Source organism: Labrus bergylta, chromosome 4, assembly GCF_963930695.1.
Source record: "Labrus bergylta chromosome 4, fLabBer1.1, whole genome shotgun sequence".
NCBI classification, from domain to species: domain Eukaryota; kingdom Metazoa; phylum Chordata; class Actinopteri; order Labriformes; family Labridae; genus Labrus; species Labrus bergylta.
In genome coordinates, this window is record NC_089198.1 from 17,128,885 (window position 1) to 17,150,125 (window position 21,241).

Below are 21,241 nucleotides of genomic sequence, written 5' to 3' on the forward strand. Positions count from 1 at the left end.
GGCTGAGGAGGTGCAGGCGTGCTCATACTCCTGTCTGTAGGACGGACAGGAAGGTCCGCCTCCGGCTGGCCGGCCAGCCAGCTGCCTCGGGGAGATCCCAGGTGGCAAATATCCTCAATCCAGCCCTGTGGAGGTCAGGAAATCTGTCGAGTCAGAGTAGCTGAGGGAGAGAGTAGCTGAGCTGTGAGGCATGACCAAAAGTTTCTGGCACCCCATTAACAGCAGGATGGGACGATCAAGTGGCGCTTTAAGGGCCCTCAGTTTCTTGTGCTCTCTCACCTCACACCAACACTTGACTTACACAAGAACAGCTGGACGGCCTGCTCTCATTCATTCAGAGACACTCCTCTGGTTCATGTTGATGTTGTGGTGTGTGAAAGTGAGTGAGAGTTTCATGGCTGTAGCTGAATAACTGTGTTTATTGTGTGTGTGTGTGTGTGTGTGTGTGTGTGTGTGTGTGTGTGTGCGCAACAGCTCTCGAATTGGTCCCTCACGGCTGCAGCAATGAAACAAGATCTGCCTCAGGGTCGAGCAGGTGAAGAGAGAGAAATACACAATGCTGAGATGGTAAAAGACAGAAAAATATGAAGAATGGGGAACAGAGAAAGGATTAGGAAGGAAAGTGAGAGGACAGAGAAGAGGAGAGTAACATTTACATGGAGGTCTGGAGGATGCAGGATCAGGAATAATGACTTCCTCTGCAGGTAGGAGAGTTCAGACTAGAAAAGAAAACCCCATGCAGGTCGTTGTTCCTCTTTTCCGTCCAGCCTTCATCTTTTTTTTCCTGCAGTTTGTAACATCACAAAGAGACACACGGACGGTTAAGTAAGTGATGTACGCTGCAAAACACAAGGTTTCTTAAACTATAGGCCCAGTCGTTTTTTGGCACCAAAGGCCATGCTGAGCTCTGAAGATCCATCTGCAAAGATGTTCAGAACTGAGATAAAACAGAGAGTAGACTAAATACATCAAAAATATTTACTATATATACTGGAAATTCACAGTGTACAGATATGTATGTACAAAATGACCAATACAAAACAAAAACACACTGTCGTCGAGCTGTGAAAAAAAACATCTATTTGCTCCACAGAAGCAGTCAAAAGATGCAGACAACATGCACAGGCAAATATCCATTACAAACTCATTTATTGTGTTGCAGAAAGCCATTTAGAACTTCATGTAAAATAAAAAAAAGAAAAAGAAAAAGAAAAAAAGATATAGTAACACTTGACCTCTTTGACTTCCTGCTGATGATGAAGATGAAATGAAAAAATAAAATCTTAGAAATATGATGAATGGTTCAAGCAAATACATTCTGTTTTGAATGAAGAGAGACTCTGTCGAGGTGATTTGGGTTCAATTCATTTGAACTCCTCCAGCATTCGTAAAAATTCAAAACAGAGAAAAAAAACAGAAAAGAGACTCCCTCCAACACACGATCTGCTCAGTCTCAAAGCTGTAAAGACCATACTGGTGGTTTGGCATGTTTTTTTATGAAGCCTTTTAGACTTAAATTGCACAGATTCAAAATTTGATACAACCATTAGCCAAAGATTGATGTACATTACAAGAAGCTAGGTAGGCAAGAAATGTTCCAAGCTTTGTAAAACACTATGTTTATATCTGTCGCAGTAACACAAGAGAACTTTCAAACTCCCACTTGCTGTCGCATTCAAGGACCTTCAAACATATTCAATCGTTAAATAAGTACTCCAGTGATTCGGCAGTACAATTCCACAAAGCCAGTGTACTAAAGGGAGAGATTTGTAGCAGCAGTGAGCAAAAACATCCTGACCTTTAGTCCATGAGTATGATCAAGGCTCCAAACATCATCCGATCCAACCCTTTCTTAGCCCTCAGAAAGTAACTGTAACAGCTGTTATTCACGGGCTGAGTGGGGCTCTTCATGAGAAGAAAACTAAACTACTTGACTTGTAAAAAGTGCCTCTGTACCAGAAAGCTACCAAAAACTAGGGCGATGAAAAGCAGCGTTGCAGAAGAATAATAAGTAACCTCAGACAAGAAGTCATGTCACCTTTGTGTTCGTAGTGTATGAACTTTAAATCAGAAAAACCACCAGTATCGGGCTCAAAGTCGTCCTTTACTAAATATAATGTCATTGATCTGAAACGTAACACTTGCTGATATGGATCATTTTCAAATCACATGAGGAGTGACTGTGCCGACACCTGCAGCTGATCTTTATACTGGATCAACTGCAGTTATGTCAACAAGTCAAACTCCTCCCTACAGCTTCCAGGTGATGAGGGTGTAAGGCACTGAGAGTGCCTCATGAAAGTGCAATGGTCAGATGTACCTTTGCACTCAGAAAGAAAAATCCCAAAGAAAGGCAGAGATAGAAAAATAAGTGATCCATTCACATCCTTCAAACCCAGAGGAAACACTTCAGCACGACTGGGTGACACAAGCTGCACCGAGAGCTGCCGAAAGCAATGTGTGTGTGTGTGTGTCTCTCTGTGTGTGAGTACAGCAATGATCATTTCTAAACAAGAAGCAGATGCTGAAAAGAGGTTTAAAAACCATAAAAGTCATCTGACTAAGTTTTTAATTAAACACCATGTCTATAAAGATAATCTTACTCATTCTTTTTGATAATGACAAAAAGCAACATGGCTGATATTTCAACATCCTCGCATCATATTTCTGAGGAGGGGGGGCAGTAAAAAGGTGCGTCTGTGTAATACTGAGAGAGCATGTCAATGTGTTGAAAAGAAGAAAAAGAATGGGCACAAGTGATGTTGATTTAAGATCTGAGCAGGGAAATGACGAGCCAGCAGCTGCTCTCAGTACTTAGATATTTAAAAAAAAAAACATAAACAATGCAGAAAAGAGCACGTGTTGTGTTCACATGTGCTCCGTAAAGCACAGGAATAAAAAGTTCTGCTGACTAACATTCAACACTGAGCCAATGAATGACGGACTCATCATTGGATTCAACACAACCTTAAATATGAGACCGTCTCTGAGGAAGCACGAGATGGTGAATTTCAGCAAAACTAAATCCTAACCTGACTTTTTGTCTGAACAGAAACAAGAGAAAGCAGGCCTGCCTGAAACCAAACATCGGGACTTTGTAAGAAAATAAATAAAGTTAACCTCAAAACAAAAACAAAAAAATATATATATATATTCATTGTCATCATCACCATTCACTGAAGAAGAAGAAAGTCTGCAGCAACGGGAGGTTTTTTTTGAAAAAGGGATCAAACAAACTGAATATTTTTCTGGATGCTTCAACTACGAGGCCAACAGCTGATGAAGTGATGAGGACAGTCCCATGACAGGAAGAACGAAAGGAAGAGGGATTTACAAAGAGACAAAGAGGGGGAAGAAAAAGGAGGATGCAGAGCTCAACCCCCCTCCCCCCAAAAAAACAAACAAACAAAAAACAACCATCACCCAAATTTCTCAGGGTACTTTCGTTTTTGATAAACCTACAGTAAATAATCAACACACATTTTTTAGTGTAGGTTAACATAACTAAGATCAGTGTTAAAAAGGCAGATTTAAGGCTTTTATTGACAACATTTTTCAAATAATTTAACTGTATTCATGTTTAATTCTTCTTCTGTTGACTTCTCCAGCTGAACAGGCAGACAGAAGCTGCTCTGTAAATAAAAAGTCTGAGGACAACTAAAACACTGATGTATCTTCGCTAATGTTTCTACTGTCCCATAGCTTGGCAAGAGTTAATTTGGAGCCTGGAAAGACCAGTGTTTCCCCTATATGCATCTATCATCACCGCTGCTTAATATTGTGTTTTTTTTACGAGTTTCGAAATAAATAATTAATTTTCTTTGGTAAAATTCTGACTCCTCTCGTCTTCTGCCATTACTCACGAGCCGGGTTACAACAATAGGGTGGTTGTTGGTTGATTATTTTGTCCAATAAATGTTAATAATTATATTAATGACAAGAATTTTTAAAAAATTTGCTCACAACTAAAACATTGTTCCACTTTGCCAACGATGCTACAACTCCAACATAGGGGAAACACTGCAGACAGTAAGAAAGAATGAATGGACCAATGGCAGGTGGGGGATGGTGGGTTAGGAATGGGGGTGCTGCTGCAGCTTGTTTAAAAGCACAGTAAAAATCCTTGATATTTACACTGAGGAAAGTGAATACATTCAGGCAGCAAAAGAAGAGGACGAGCCCCTCTCCTCTGTACGAGGTACGTTTGGCACCGCTGATACTCCCCCCATCCCCACACGCCTCTCTGACACGCTCCGCTTTTCATTCCTCTCTTCTGTCCCCTTCATCAGCTTAGCCAGCGAGTCGAGCTATCTCCTGACACATGCATTTTTGACATGTCACCTCTTAATATTCATTCATGTGATAGTCGAGGGGGTTGGAAGTGGTAAACGTTGAAGAGCGGGGCTGGCAGAGCTCTCCTGCAACTGTCTCTTGATAAAGACAGGAGCCAGGCAGATCCAGTCCTCCCCCTCACCTGCTTCAGTCAGCAAGAGGGTTTGGTTCAGAAGGCACATGTGTGCATCTCTCCACAGAAACTCAACTGTGTGTCTCTTTTTTTTTCTTTTTCTTTTTTGAATGATCGCCTTTGATATGAAAGAACCCCAGCAGCAAGTAGGCCACCTGGATTCTGAGGGCTCTCTCTCTCTCTCTCTCTCTCTCTCTCTCTAAGAGTCAATACGTTTCCTCAGCTTCCTGTTCTGGAGTCCTTTGGGGAAAGCTGAAGGAAACTGTGGCGTGGGTGTAAACTCAGATACCGTGTGTAAGGTCTGTGATGACTTTGGACTTCACCAGCTTGCGGAGGAACTCCTTCTCCTTGGATATGTTGTGTGTCCATGACTGCGGAGGAAACAGAAGAGCACATGTATTCAGAGATGTGAAAGTGAAAGCTATAATAATGTTAGACAACATCTACATTAGCATCCTCATGCATTCATCCCAAAAAGGCTGCTTTGAGAAGTGAAACCTGTAAGCTTGCTGATGGATTTTTGTATTCCTCAAGTCTACATGTGGGTGTTCACATTAGCATATATATGTGTGTAAAGCCACTCTAGGTCAGCTCTCCTCCCTGCTGTGCTGAGAGGATTCAGTCCTTCAGTCTGACATGTAATTTAAGCTGTTGGTTCCTGTGTGCTGTTTTGGGATTCAGGCACTAAGAGCGCAGATGATGGAGGCTCAGGGTGGAGGAAGATGCGTACAAGAGGGATTAGGAGGGAGAAAAGGAAGGGCGAGACAGCTTCAGGAGGTTCGGCCCTGCAGCTGCCTCTGGTCCATCCTGCAGGCCCATAAGTCTGACAGACTCTACGCCTGTCTGGGTCGGACCTCCTACAACTATGTTAGTCACAGCAGCAGCACGGGAAGCAATAAGCTACAGTTTAGGAATAACATAAGAAACAGGGCTAGAGGAGTAAGAAACACATTAAACTGTGTAAGGTTACCCTCAGTGGGTTATTTATTTTTGGGCTTTTTGGGCCTTTAATGGAGAGATAGGACAGTGGATAGAGTTGGAAACCAGAGAGAGAGAGAGAGAGAGAGAGGGCATGCAGAATGACATGCGGAAAAGGAGCCACAGGTTGGATTGGAACCCAGGCCGCCCGCTTGGAGGCCTACAGCCTCCATACAAGGGGCGCGCGCACGAACCACTGTGCCACCAGCACCCCCTCAGTGGGTTATTTTTAATGTACACTGTTTAGTCTGTTACATTTGGGAAGCTAATAAGCTAGCTAGCATGCAAACTGACAGAAGGTAGGCAGTTTACGCTTGGCGATGTTTGGTTTAGTTTTCAGCTAAGGAGCAAAAACAGATGTAGTCTCTGTCCCCCCCTTAACGCCTCTGTGACACTGATATTGAAGGAGGGACGCCACAGGGGCGTTAATATCATGATTTGAACTGGCAGTCTGAAAAGGGCTTTGTGCCGCCATTGGAGCTACTGACAGTGACAGAGGCATTTAGGGGCGAGACGGAAGCACGCGGGTGGAAAACAGCGCCGTGTGTGCGTTTGTATGTGGAGCTCTCACAGCATTGAAGAAACATGACGTGTAAAGAAACTGTAACACAATGTGTAATTACAGACTGGGGCACCAATACTAGGCTGTTGCAGAATCAATACCAAAGAATAAAGACACAATGACCATGAAGCTCCGTTACGACGCTGCTGCAGAATCATGATCTGAAAAACACTTCTGTTTGAGGAGGAGAAAGAGGCCTGAGTCTGTATGTTGTGTCTTCTTTTTCCTTTTTTGTAATGTCTTTGCTGCTGTAAGCTCCATTGTGGGATCAATACAGTTGTATCATGTCTTATTTAATCAAACAAAGGCTAAAACATGAAATCTGGGGCATAGATGATATAAAAATATTGATCATTGCAGCTTTAAGTTCATTAACTTGGTTTTTATTCTTAATTTAACTGTATTGAGGATACACATACACTACAGGTTATAGAAGTGTCACCAAGTTACGTCATTGTTAAACATTTTATTATTATTTTTGTGAATCTCACTGTGATTTTAATCATACATTCAGAAATGAAACCCAGGCGAGTCTTCGCGCTCCCAGAAAACCAAGTGGCTCCGTGTTCCAAACAAAAAAAGCCAAATGTATTTCCATCTATTATCCACGTGTGTCCGATGGTGACAGTGTTGATGAATATGATGATTATAAATGCCAAACGGTTCACTGAGAGTTTAGACAAAGGTTATCATCATACTGAGCTCATGGTTTACACGTGTCATCATACGGGTGACATCTTTGATTCCATGGGGCTTCAGTGTAAACACGGAGAGGAAGACATGAGCGATGGAGAGGAGAGACGTCATGAGGGCGTAACAAAAAAAATAAAACTCGTGTGCAAAAGATGCAGTTAGCATGTGGATACAGTGACTGCAGACAGAACAGTGCCATTTTAATTTGAAAGAATTACTATTTATCGTCAGAATGTTATAAGTTTTCATTTTTGTTTTTATGGATGATGACACAAATGCTCAAGTGGTTTTCAGAGTTCTTATATTTATATTAGTATTTGCTTATAAAGTCTGCATTTATGATAAACACACTTCTGGTTTTAAACACAACTTCCTAAAATATACATCAACAGAATGTATTTTATTTCTATTTATTTTACACGTTAGTCCCATTAAAGGTTAATTCATTAGAGTTGATAGCCAGGGTATATTTGCCCAAAATATTACGTTGGAAAATGATTGTTTAAAGTATTGAAAGTGTGTCAAAAACAACAGCATCACATGTTTAAACAGATACTGTATAGAGCCAAGCTACACTTCAGCACACTGCGGTAAGTTGTTTCTCTAGTTTTTCTTTAACACATCTCACATCACCATCAACCTGCACAGTGAATGTTTTTTTGGCTGGAGGCCAGTTACCCTCTACCCCTGCACATCACAACATTCTCGAGGGGGAAATAATCTGGTTATTTATAATGCTTTGATTACGTACAACTGTAGAACGTTGCATAACACACACAACACAAATGAATTTAGAAAAAAAAAAAAAAACTCACCTCTTTAATTGCAGACATCTTTACAGTCTCGTAGTAGTGCAGAGGTGCGTGGGGCGTGTTCATGTCGTAGCCGAAACCGGCCACCGCCACCTCGTCACAGTTGTGCAGTGCCATCGTTATGGCGACTGTTCCCAAAGTTGGAATGTTCTGGAGAGAAAGCAGACACACAAATAGTCAGAACATGAGAGCACACACACACACACACTCTGTTAAATACAACACTGAGATAAATAAGGACAAAACATGTGTGGTATCACCCTTATTCAGCCTAATTTAAAACTGATGGTGGTTTTGATATTAGTTTAGAGACACCCCCACCTCTGTCATTGTTCACTACTGTTAACTGATTTTGAGCACTCGGTGATTAACTATTACCTTTAAGACGCGACCCCTGCAGACCCCTGCTACGGCACATTGATCTACAGGGTTGAACTGTGCTTCCTAACTGCCTTGGGCTGTCAGAGATCTGGGGGGTACAGGGTCTGCCTTGTGTGTGTGTGATTGTGTGCGTAGATGCAGGAGAACAAAGGAGGAAAAAAGTGGGTGCAGAAGAAAGAGTGGAGGGAGGCCCCATTTAAATCATTACCCTGATTTGCAGCCCTAAGGGTAGGTGGACCTGAACCAGCAGCTGTACAGCCCCCTACTGCGTGTTCTAATACAGATTAATTTACACACACACACACGCACTTACACACTCTACATAAACACATGGATATGACAAATAGACCGCTTCATTAATTTCCACAAACATAAACATAAACTAAGATGGAAAGAGAAAACAGGAAAAGTGTTCTGAGTAAAGAATGTGCCAAAACACACAACTTTGCAGCTTGTATTGTACGGGACAGTGCTGCACAAATGACCAACACACAGACACACACACACAGGCCAGATGCCCACATGTTGAACACATGTTGCAGAGAGGGGTTCATGCAGGGGCGCTGTGGTGACCCCAGAGGGCAGAGGTATGCTGAAACACACCTTCTGTCCTCCAAATCTCGAACAAGATGTGATGTACTTCGCAAGAAAACACAGGTACACACACGACTCAAACATTAATCAACTGTCCTGTTTATAGTCAGCAATGTACACATAAAAAACAGTGCTTCACTTCTGGAGCCCCATGATCATTACTAAGTTTGTTTTGCTTTTTCACTCTAGCTCATGCTGGTGGTCATTATCAAGAATTGTCGCGTCGCTCTGAAACAAAATGTTTTCAAGTCTCTGATGAAGACCAGATACCTCAAGTCCAGACCAGCATGATTGATGAGAGACGTACATACATCAGCTCTTTACATCAAATCAAAACACTAAAAACTTCACACCAGGGCGTTTCCTCTAAATCCACGTCATTTCATTTTGACATATTTAGGAAATGCAAAAACACCTTACTACAATCGCTTTGGGGTGCTATTCCATAAACAGAGCGCCTGTAATATCAGTGACAAACAAGCAAAGGCCCTTTAATGACTCAAGAAACAACAGATTAAGTCCTCTCTCCATTCTTCTTTTCTTAGCAGTTGTTAGCAAAATCAAATTAGATTTTCTTGAGATATAATGTGAGCTTACTGTCTGCAGAGACTCAGTATCAATATGTATCACTTTGTATCCGGTTTTAACTGCTGGATGAGTTGCATTTCCACGGTTTTGTTGCAGTGAATTTTCAGCTCGCCAGATATCCATGAAGGTAACAAAATATATACTAATTGACTTTGCAAAATAGAAGGAAGGAAAATCCTGATGCAGTGAGTGTGTGTCTGCTTGTGTCTTACCCCTTTGCCCATCAGGCCGTTGTTAAAGGGCAGGCCTATGAACTGGAAGGCGGCCTCCTGGATGAAGTATGGGTTGAGGATTCTGATCTCGGTCGGTTCCCGAGGCACATAGTGAGCCACCGACTTCCAGAAACCCTCTACGCCCCTCTGAGGTGGATACAAAAAAACAAAGGAGGGAAAAAAGATTTCATACTTTTAGTGTTATTCAGCACAAACAGTGGACTGTTTCTTCTCAAGGCTAGACTCGTGGGCATACAAAAACATATAGCTTGCATATCCACAATGACACCCATACAGTGTACAGCTAACTGCAGTTTAGTAACCCCACTTTAAAAAGGGAGATTTTCCTCTGAACCCCTGACATTAAACACAGAAGCCAACCAGAAGCCAGACCCCATACTAGCTCTGATTAGGGAAATGGCTTTTGGGGCTTTAATGGATGAAGTCAGGGTGAGAGGCTCACAGGACATCAGTAATTATGAGCTCTGGGAGAAGCAGAATCAGGCGGTGGGTGAAGGGTGCAGCTGCCCTGGAGGGAGACTGATTTACCAGCTTTAGCTTGGCGTAATGAAAGACTTTTCTTTACCTTTCACTAAAAGTACATGAGTTACAGCACAATATAATTTTGGAAGACAATGAAGGTGTTTTTTGGAAAAACACAACATCGTAATGGTTAAAAAAAATAAAATAAATACTGAAAGGAAATGGTTCCAATCACACCCTCTTATGTGCCACCTCATTTTTACAATGTAATTACCATCAACCTGTCTGACAGGCCTGCAGAACCACCAGAATAATATTATGCAACTTAGATTGACTGCACTTGTTCGAGGCATTTTTAAAAGAACAGTCATCAAATACTCAAGAAACTCAGACACACACTAAATGAAAGATACACTTTCACACTAAAGTGTAGATGATTTGGACTTTTGAGCCATTTCAAGTGACAAGATTCAACTTTTAAGTTAGTCCTCTCTAAAACATCAAACCAGCAGTGCGTGATTGACTCCCCTGACAGAGTGACTTCCTAAAAGGCATGGAGCCAATAGGGTCAGCAGCAGATGTAAATGGGAATCACCTGTTCAAATAGACAAGAACCCGCCGGGCTGCCTTCAATACCGCAGTGCTTTAGTGTGTGTGTGTGTGTGTGTGTGTGTGTGTGTGTGTGTGCGTTCGTGTGGGTTTGTGTGTGTGTGTGTGTATGTTGGCAGGGGCAGTAGCAACAAGTCTGCTGGCTTTGTGGCTTTAACAGTGGCGGTGCTTTTTGAACGCGGGCCCAGCTCTGTGCCTTCGGCAAGCTGTGACAGGAACAGCAGCTCATCTCTCCTGTCAACACAGCTTGTGTTTGCCAGGAATCTATTTAGTAGCAGTGTTTGGATGTGTGCGCGTCTGTGTACGCTGAATAAAGAGAGTGGTGAATAATATGCGTCTTTATTCTAGGAAGGAGAGACGCTAATGACACACAACACACACACACACACACCCCTCGCTTTAAACTGCAGTGACCTGACATGTACACAGAGACAAACGTCGCAGGGTGGAGATCTCTTTGAAGATATTCAGACTGCTGTTAGAGTACAGGTGGCTTTGAGTAATGTAAGAGCAATTAGTATGGAAGGGTTCAGGTCTGTCAGGAGAGAGGGGTTTATGGGTACAGTTATGAGTTTAGGAATGTGGGAAGTTGTATGCACTCAAAAGGACTTAAACAAAAAGCTTGAACCAGTGAGGATCGTAAGGGAAAGTTGATGATAACACTGACAACTATGATTAGCTCATTTACTGGCACACAGTGATACCTGACACGTCTAAACTGTTTTGGAGGCTTCATCCAGTTTCCAACCTTTGCCCTGCCTGTGCTAAAGCTCTGAACTTATAACTGCTCAAATATAGAAACAAACTGGGTCATGTTCAGCTAGTGTAAAAGAGCCAAAGCTCAAATATTTCAGTGTTACTCATAGAAACTGCCTTAATGACTGACTTTTGGTTAGAAAAGTACAAAAAAAAATAATCATTTCCTCATCGTTTATTGACAAAGATAAAAGGTATTTTATGGGGCTGTCGTGAAAGGTGGATTCTTTTGTCTAAACATTTGTAATATTTTTTTCTTGAATACTGGGAGGGATTAGAAAAACCTTGTTTCCACTGCAGACCTTTATGAGAGTGTGCATCAGATTGTCATAAAAAAGCTCCTCTGAACCATTGGCAGATCTGCAGAACAGAAAGCTGCTGCTCTGTCCTACACCACTTAGTCACTAAACGCTGATACTACACACACACCAAAGGGTGAGTTGAAGTGTGTATCTGGGGTTTTTGAGCTGTCACTGGGCTGTGGTCACGATTGAAAGGACCGCCTCTCTTCTCTTGTAACAGCTTTAGGTTAGATAAGTCCAGATTACAGGGTTTTGAGTGTGTACACAAAACCAAGTACACTGATAAAGCACCTGTTAAAACAATCCTGAACTGGGAGAACTAATTGTTTGAATTGCACAGAGATAAGCAGAGATAAGCCCGCAGAGAGGTCAAGCAGTACAGAAGGAAGAAACAAATTCACTTGTGTTGATAGAAGTCAAGTTTCAGTCCAAATTTAGCTCAAAATTGACAAAAGAGAATTCCAATAAATACTGTTTCATACTACTGCAATGTGAATATAAAGAGCAATGGTGCCACTCAATTGGTGGTTGGTCTGTATTTTACTGTTGCCATCATCTGCCCAGGAACTACAGATGGAAAAGAGCTAGTTAGCTAAATCTGGTACAAAGCATCCAATCCCTTCTGTGACTAAAGTTATTTTGTACACTGGGCCTGATTCAAATAAACAAATGAACTCAATTAAAACATGAAAACGATGATGTGATAAATAGGTAGGAGAGCAACAGTAAAACTTTAAACAATTACAATGATACGACGGCACTTCTGGCAAAACAGCAAGGCAGTGTCAGAAAGTGTGGAAGGAATTTACTGAATTCAAGACAAGCCAGGGATCATACAGATGGAAGAAGGGAAGTGGAGTGATATGTAAAGGAGGTTAGAAGGTAAAGACAAGAAAGTCTTGAAATATGTGATCAAATTAAAAATGTACGTTGTTAGAAAAAATAAAGAAATAAGCACTTCAGACTTCCCTCATGAAAACTCAAAATATTATGTCATTTACAAAAATACCAACATAAAGTTAACTATGGGCTAAGACTTCAATTAGACTGGGCTTAAACATGATGACATGCATGCGTCTCCAGTTGATTAAGAAATAAAAATAAAATGCACTGCATTTGCACTTCTCAAATGTAAAAAACCCAAATAAGAAAGTGGAACTTGTGTTTATGGTTTTCAGTGTGGTTTGGTTTCAGTGCGGCCAGTGAAACTTAACTCACTTTGTATCCACAGAGGAAGACATGTTAGTTTATAGTTCCTGAGCGAGAGTAGAAATGTGGAGCACTGAACCGAGCTGTAATATGGGGGGAAAGTTTCACATCTGCTGGTTTACGAACGGTGGCTTTAAAGCGCTTCAATGTAGACGAACACAAACAAACCTCAGCTTTCTCTCGGCCACAAATCCTAACCACAAACACGATATGTATGATTTCAAAGTTTTTGTGTATTCTCATGGAATAATCTCATAATACGGCTGAAATGGCACGGATGTCCTTCCTTCCTTGATAGGCAGCCACCATACAATCTGGCTCTATCTAAGCTCCCGGGGTTGGAAACGTCTGAGGATGTGGTTGTGTTTGATGTTTACGTAGAGGACGACTAGAATAAGGTGAAGTGGATTCCGGAAGGTAGACTTTGAGCAATTTAAAAACAAAAACATCAGCAGCCCCGAACTGTTAACAATCACAATTAAGGTTGTCTGGAGGTCATTAGCACTGTGTACATGTTGGACCTTTGAGTTTACAAGTTGCACTGTCTCACCGCAAAAGTGCTCCACTAGAGAGAAACCGCTTCAAAAGGAATGAGGAGAGAGAGTCTTTCCACAAAACGTGATTACGCTGACGTTCACAGTAGGGCATGACTCATTTCTACAATCTGAAGAGGTGAAAATCTGGATAGCTTTGGTTACTACATTTCCTTTAATAGCCTGGAATCTAAAGAATTCACCAATTTGAAATCTCCTTTCTTGACACATACCAAGACCTCTGCCCTCATTAAGGTCACGGTGGTTTCTCTTGTCCTGGCTTCTCTGAGGTTATCCGGTGTGTGAAAACAGTGTATGAACACTCCCATGACGGCGAACGTGAAAACAGTAACAACACCTGACAACATTTTGACCCTGAAACTCTGCTCGACCAGGTCTCTGTGCAGAGAGAGGTCGCTGCTTTGGCCCACCGACAAGACATGCTGGTATCTGACTACAAAACAAATCAGTCACATGTCTAAGCCCTCTTTAAACGTCCATAAATACTGAATTACACAAATTCTTTGCATAAACTATAATGCCCAGAGAACAGGTCGGAGTGTTAATCACTGCAGGAGAGGTAGGTGACTCATATTTGAAACACAACACTCATGGTAATCAGTGACATCCGGAGCCTATGTTAGTGACTTGGATCATGCTCAGAATCCATGTTTACAAGTATGTAAATGTTTATGAACGCATGTATGCATGTTACTTTGGGCTTCTGCACAGATGTTATGGCTTTAAAATGAACCTTATAGCTGATACTTCTGCCCCAGATTGCATCTTCAGTCAGAGTTACATAAACGTTTTAGGCTATTCTAGCCTGTCTATAAACTGGAAAACCTGGGTGCTACAGGGAGATAAACAATTGGGATGATATTCTAGCAGGAAGGGAAGGAGTTCATTTGGAAATAAGTCAACTATTTGGTTATATTTTGCACACTCGGGCCTTCAAAGTGCAGAATCTTCAAATACCACCTTCATTATAACATTGTGATCCATCTGATTGGGAACCTCTGGATGGTTTTCTATTAAAGGAGAAGTGTTCTCTTCCTCAAATTGTCTCCATCCATCATTTCTCTCTCTGGCCAGTAAGAGAGCACAGATAGCTCCTGTAAACAAACACGCAAGATAGAGCACCGACACTCCACCTTCAGAACCGGTGTTTACCACCGGCTGTATATCCTTCACTGGCTCTGTTTGAAAATATCCCTGCATATACAAACAACTGCGGCTCTGTGTGCATGGAGCAGCGTGCATGTGGTCCGTGCATGAGGGCAGAATTGAAACTAGATAAAAAAACGATGAGGAGAATATCAGCTCTTATGGAAATCATGTTTGATTACACTCGTAAACACAAAGCAACTGGGCAATCAACCAAGCGGCTGTGTATGTGGGGTCGGACTTCAGAGTAGAGTGACAGAGTCGTAATCACGGAGACCCGAGGTATCCAGGGATTAGCGAAGTTGGAAGCCTTGTGATGCAGCACTGCTGTAATTATGTCTGTAGTAAGGGTCTGAACTGATCCAAAATGCGAGCCACAATTCAGAAAGAGAACTGTGTCTGACCAGGATCATGGTCAACTCTACAAATCTGGCATTTTTTTGAAATTCTCTCTGAAGTTTATGAGCCTGTGCGTGTTTGAGTAAATGGGAGCGCTTTTTCTGTGTTTTATGAGTCTACAAAACACTAAATAACAGATTTGGAAATTGCCTCACAAATTGGTACTCTGTTCAGCCACCCAAGACCGCTGTAGGCATCTTGAAAAGCCACAATAGCGCAGGATAGTTAAGCACACTGACAACTGGCGGGATGAGTCACTAGCGGCTGCATAACAACTGTGCATGTACCACCCATTAACCCTTCAAAAGGAGAAGAAGGAGACGTACACTCGCTTTCATAACCGCAGAGGGAAAGTGAAAAGGCTTTGCATCCCTTGAAGCTGTGACACAAAGGAGGTCACACAAAGAACGACGTAAAAGCTCCCACGGGACAACTGTCTTAAGTTACAATAGGGACAAAAAAACATCTGAATTTATAATGCAGAGAGAGAGAGATATGAATTTAAGCAGATCTTTGGAGGATGTTCTGCTGCTTGTCCTGAAATATCGAAACTCTTTAAGCCAAATATCTACCACTGTTTACTTTTGAATTGATATAGATAGCTGCTGTCAAGTTATCAGCGAAAGAATCAGTGAAAACTAAAAAATGTGACATTCATGAGTCACTGTTTTGGAAATGTGTCCTCAAGTTCACTTGTAGACAAACACACAAACGGCTCTTTATGTTTATGTTTCCACTGCATTAGTGTAGGCTGGGTGTGAGTCAGATACAAAGAAGCTAGGATAACAGTCTTTTAACGGGACTTCAGGGCCTTTCATGTTGTTTTTAACACTGCAAATCCACTTTCCATAAAAAACAGACACTGTCGTGAATTTGTAACGCGTGGGATTCAAGTCCACATGTCACTCACCTGACTGACAAATGAAATGAAGTATCTTTGCTCACTCTAATGGAGTTGTCACTTTAAATACACAGAAAGACAGATACATGCGACGATATGACTCATCATGTAAGTCAGTGTGATTATTGAACTTGGTTGATACATTACAACATATAAAAGGCTTTTGGACTTTTGAAAAGCTTGAATGGACATTTACCAAAACACGGAAAAATCCTGGCAATAATGGGAAATTTCATCGATATAGCAATTGTAATTTTCAGTATTCTTTTAGTATGCTTTTGATAACACGCTCAGCCTTACAATGCTGTACCATAATGACATTCCAGTGACCACAGCCATGCACATCTGCCTGTTCCATATAATCATCAAGGCACCGACAAAAAGACTCCATTTTCTATTGTTCCCCCGATTTAAACCAATGAGAAACATTCTTCCTTCTTCAGAAGATAAAAGCTGAGTCGGGCGCCAGAGGCCAGATCAATTATCCCAAGCAGCCATTTCCACTGTCCGCTCCCTCCGACACACCAGAAAAATCTGGGCCCTATCAAAAGGTTAAGGAGGCCATCAGCCAGCCAAGCGAGCTATTTTCCTCCATTTGACTTTACTGATGCTTCCACTGCTCATTTTCTTTTCCCCAGCTATTATCCCTTTCCCCTTCCCATCTCTCTCTTTCCTCTATTCTCTTCACCTTCACACCAGATTCACACCGTAGTTCCATTTCAGCTTGCCATTGAATGACCTTTATATCCACTATTATAATACTATCGTCCTTTCCTCTTAGTTTTCCTCTCCTTTTCTTCACTCATGACAAATGTCACCTTGTAAAAAAAAATCCAGCTGACAGTTACTTTCTCAAAGTCACCCAGCTGTTCTAGGTTTCTCCTGTTCTGAAGTATCCTTCAAAAAGACGACAGTTTAGGAGGGGTTAAGTTCTTGGACCCAAATGTAACCTGTTCTTTAAAAGAAAATGTACTAATTCTTTTGCAGAATTTAGCACAACATAGTATCTGTATTAAGCCTAACTAAATTTGACATTTCTAACGTGTTTGTGTTATTTCACAACAAACTGCAGCAATGTTTAAAAGCATGTGGAACATTGTTATTGCCACTTCCACGAAACTCCATGCCCTGGAAAAAGATAGCAACACAAGCAAGAGGCAGCAACAACAACGAAAGGTTTTATAATTTGTAATAAATGAGCTTAAACATGAAAAAAACAAAACTCTGGTGTGGAGGTTTTAAATATGACAACCTTTTCTTTAATGACTCTATAAAGAGCTTTACTAAGTACTCCCACTGAGCAGGAGATGAATGGACTCAAACTAATCTCAACGAGATACCGAAGAACCACATTTAAGTGCTTATGAAAGCTATTTGAGTCACACTGAATATAAAGGACAGGCTGTATTAACAATGAAAGTAAAAACCAGCTCAGTCATCAGTCTGACCTTTATGTTTAAGAAGTCCATTCACAGCCCGTCGTTTTAAGTTCTAAAGGACACCCACAAGATTTGTCTTACAATTAACTTAACATAAAGCAGGAAAAATATAAATAAAGCCAGAATAAAATCCATTCTGCTCACGTGGGCAGAAGGGGAAATGAGACGTGTGCTTGGCATTGCTTTCTCTCAACAACCTTTCCACATTAAGCATTCAAAGCATCTAAAACATCTCCTTTATAAAACACAGATTCATGCCATCCTCAAAACAGTTTGCATTTCCACAGGAAGGAATGTACAGAATGTGATCAGAGGTTAAACTGGGGAAAAAAAAGAAACACATATAACACAGACATCCTGACAAATTTAGACACCCAGACATGTACAATTCCTCTGCAGTGCAAATGAGTGGGGGGGGATTTCAAAATATCCTTACCAGTTTCTCCTTGAAGACCATGTGTTTGAGCCACTTAAAGTCCAGCGGTTTGAAAGCCGAAAAAACAAAAAGTGAGTCTTTTTCATAGTGTTCAAGCTTCTGGATAGCTCCCTCTGGATAAGTAATCCTTAAGGTGGTTTTGGTCCCTACATCTTTGCTATAACCGCTTACTGGAGCTTCATTCAACCTGCCAAAAAAAAAAAAAAAAAAAAAAGGCTTGGTGGGTTGAATTTGGCTTTGGCATCTTCTGCTGTTAATGCACTTTGGATACAGATCAGTACAATAGGTTGTCACAATGCCAGACTTTAAAACGTTAATATGATACTAAAAGAAATCTAACAATGATACCCGTTTCAATACAAAGGCAAAAAAAATGGAAATCCTAGACACCTCTTACTGGATAATTTTGTGTTTTTATTGACCAAAAACTAGAGGTAACTGTAGATCTGTAGTCTGTTAAAGCTTTACTGCACTTAACGACACCATCAATCATTAAAACAATATAGATTGTATCGTTTGAAAGCATGTGGTACTCACAGGTATCAAAGTATCAAAACTTTGAAAACAATACATTACATATCACACATTTTTATTCCCATCATCTTCTTACCTTTTTTGCCCTGTACATGATATAGTTAATATACATACAGTGTTAAAAGAGAAAATAATTGCTCGGACAAACATATTGAAAGCTTTCAACCTAACACTGACATCATCTTACCTCACAACAACATCGTATTCGTCTATCCGGGGGCCCAGAGACTTGTTGAACAGGATGCCTCCGTTTCCCACAATGATGCATTTTTTACAGCTGAGACTGCACGATGGAAAAGGTCAGAAGTGAGAACAATTAATAACAGGCAAATACCCAAAACAGGACCTCTTTTAATGGGGGGGGGGGGGGGGGGGGTCAATAGTGATAAGTACCTGTCCAGCTCCTCTCCCAACCCGTAATTCTTTGTGGCAGTTAAAATGCTGTCTATGATTCTCTCTGGACAGGAAAGAAGATAAAGAAGATAGGTTAAGTACCCTACAAAAAATAAATATGCCTTTTTACATGAGTGTAAAATTGTATTGCTCTGAGTGGTTTGTTTATAAACTCAGAGTGTTAATGGCATTTTTGGCAATGACTGAGTATTACTACTAACACCTCGTTACACCATAGAGAATTTATCCTGTATAATGATTTTAAAAAAAAATTGAATTTCACTATTTATGGAGAAGTGCATCAGTTAAGCAGCAGAGACAAGGTGATGTCATGTAATAATGAAATTGAGATATTTGAAGAGACAAAAAACTGTGAAGATTTTTTTTTTACTTTTAAAGACTAACAAACTGCCATGGGCTTCAACAAGCAGCTAGAACGATTGCAATGTAGGTGGTCTTGAGACAGTTGGAGGGGAGAACACCTTTCTTCGTTTATTCAGCCACCGATAAGAAGTAACCAATCAGTCTGCAGATACAGCATTGATGGGATTAAAGAGGGAAAAAAAGCTGCTGTGATCCTGAGGGGAGTGAATTTCGGACAGACAGACATACAGGGTGTAGGATGGTATGCATGTGTATGTAGAAACTCTCCCATAAAAGCACTCAGAGAGGAATGTTGTTTTCAAACAAGCACATTCTCCTAAGAGTAAAGTGAAGTGGGCAATGTTGGGCTCGTCTCCCTGCGTGGCTAGCACCCGTGTGATGGCGGGGTGAAAAACGGGGATGTTTAGCCATAGCACACATTCTTGCCGTGTTATAAAGGCTATTCCGCTGCAGTCATGTTTCCAGCTTTAGATGTGTGAAATATTTCTGTCTGCTCCTGATCATTCTCTCTTATGCTTGTAATTCAACTTTTAGAACATCCTAAACTTGCAGATTCCCTTACAGCCGTTTCATTGTTCCACCTTACAAGTGGAAGAAAAACAGAAGGACCTGTTCGATTAACTACGATGGCAGTTAATCATCTGTCTTTTATTTACATCCTGCGTGGAGAAAATAGAGCCTCTGGGTGTTCTGTTGTTAAATATGAGAGGTCTTTCATTGGCCTCTCTTTCTCACTTAATATTTTTACCATATATTTCGGGGGGGGGGGGGGGGGCAAGAGAAACAGCAAAAGTCGGAGAAAAAAAGAGAGTTCAGACTGAGACCTCAGAAGACGTATCACCAATCCACTCACCCTGGCTAAACAATCCTAATGATTAACCTGCTGAGGAGAGGCGAGCAAAGCAACAGCCCATTGTTTGGATGTGGTGTCGATATCTGGCATCAAGCATCACCCCAAGCAGCATAAACACAAGGCCAAAGACCACACTTGGATCCAAGTGGGTGCAAAGTGAAGAATCCCAATGGGCACGACTCTCTCCCAGAAGACGACATGCAAGCTAATTGTTATAAGTAACCGGGTAAACATGTCAGCAAAGTATGTCTGGTGGATGAGCCAAAGACAAAGTCCTGTAGGTTCAGACATTAGGCTTGCATGGAACTCAGAAAACGACAAAAATCTTTTCTGGTAAAATAGAGGAAGGTCGGACACATCCCTAACACATAAACACGGACACATTGTTGGGAAGAGTGTAGCCTAAGCAATAGAAGATATCAGGAGGGGGAGGGATTTGAAAGGCTTGCACTTTAGAAGGCTTTGAATAAACATTAACTTAATCAGGAAAAAGACAAACGATCATTTGATTGTAGTGCAGCTACAGCTCTGTACTGACAAGAATGAATATGTGTCAATAAAACAGCAAAACAACACTTGACATGATGAATGGGTTACAATATCCTGCAATATATTCTATTCCATATTTTGTGGTACTTTTTGCAATGCAATATGTTCAAATGTATTTTATGTTATTTTTGGAAATTGTCTTACAATGCAGAAACAGCCAAATACCAACTCTGTTACAGAGCGCTGTGTTTGGTCCAAAATGTAATCGTTACTGGATGTAACTAGTTTTTTGAGGGCGTGTGTAGACTTCTAACGGGTTTATCTTTGGGTTTAACCTTAGCCCCTAAACGCACACGTCTCCTTTGAGGAGGACATACAGCACACGCTGCAGCTGCAGCCAGTGCACAGACACACACTTCATCTAAATGAACGGTGTGTGTGTTTTCAACATTGTCAAAATTTATATGAAGCTGTTACTGATGGGGGGGGGGGGGGGGGGTAACAAATACTTCTATTGAAATGGATTATTATTTTTTTTTTTTTTATGAATTTGATATGTAACTTGTGTAAATATGCATGTTAATGTGGATGCTTAGTGTTTTTTTTAAATGTTGTGTTTCATTTAGTCTCGTCCCCCGTCGACTAGCTCCAATACCACCTGAACTGGTGTATTTCCTGTTGGAAGCACTGTAAATTTTCTCCTACCTCTGGCTGTTATGTTGTTAAATATGAGATGTCTTTTCATTGCCCGATCTACCTGACTTCATATTTTGACCATATATTTCAAACGGGCCAAATGAAACAGTGCTGGGACAGTGAAATAATCACTGCATGAAAACGCAATGAAAAAAATGTAAACTGTGTAAAGCCGTATCTAAGTGTGTCAATGCTTTACACTTGAACTCCTACTTTTGTTTGAAGGTGTATGTTTGTTCTTCTGCTTCTATAATGTAGAAAGCATCCGAGGTTTTAACTCAGTAACAGCTGTATCAACATGAAGAAGCTGATCAGGACACATCTTCTTCCATTTGCTACATATGGCATTTTAAATGACACTTTAAGAGGTGTT

At 41.1% G+C, this 21,241-nt stretch overlaps 1 protein-coding gene across 7 annotated transcripts in view; it reads right to left on the bottom strand.

The window, feature by feature from the left end:
* Positions 1 to 964: 964 nt before the first annotated feature.
* The window catches only part of st3gal3b (ST3 beta-galactoside alpha-2,3-sialyltransferase 3b), a 51,342-nt gene continuing 31,065 nt past the window's right edge, over positions 965 to 21,241 (bottom strand). For all 7 annotated transcript variants that reach the window (XM_065953885.1, XM_065953884.1, XM_065953883.1 and 4 more), the window contains 6 exons: positions 18,447 to 18,510; positions 18,241 to 18,336; positions 17,520 to 17,706; positions 9,286 to 9,432; positions 7,514 to 7,660; positions 965 to 4,836 (listed from right to left, as the gene is read on the bottom strand). In XM_065953885.1, the coding sequence (XP_065809957.1) occupies positions 4,747 to 4,836; positions 7,514 to 7,660; positions 9,286 to 9,432; positions 17,520 to 17,706; positions 18,241 to 18,336; positions 18,447 to 18,510 (731 nt within the window). In that variant the 3' untranslated portion in view covers positions 965 to 4,746. The remainder of the gene's footprint in view (positions 4,837 to 7,513; positions 7,661 to 9,285; positions 9,433 to 17,519; positions 17,707 to 18,240; positions 18,337 to 18,446; positions 18,511 to 21,241) is intronic.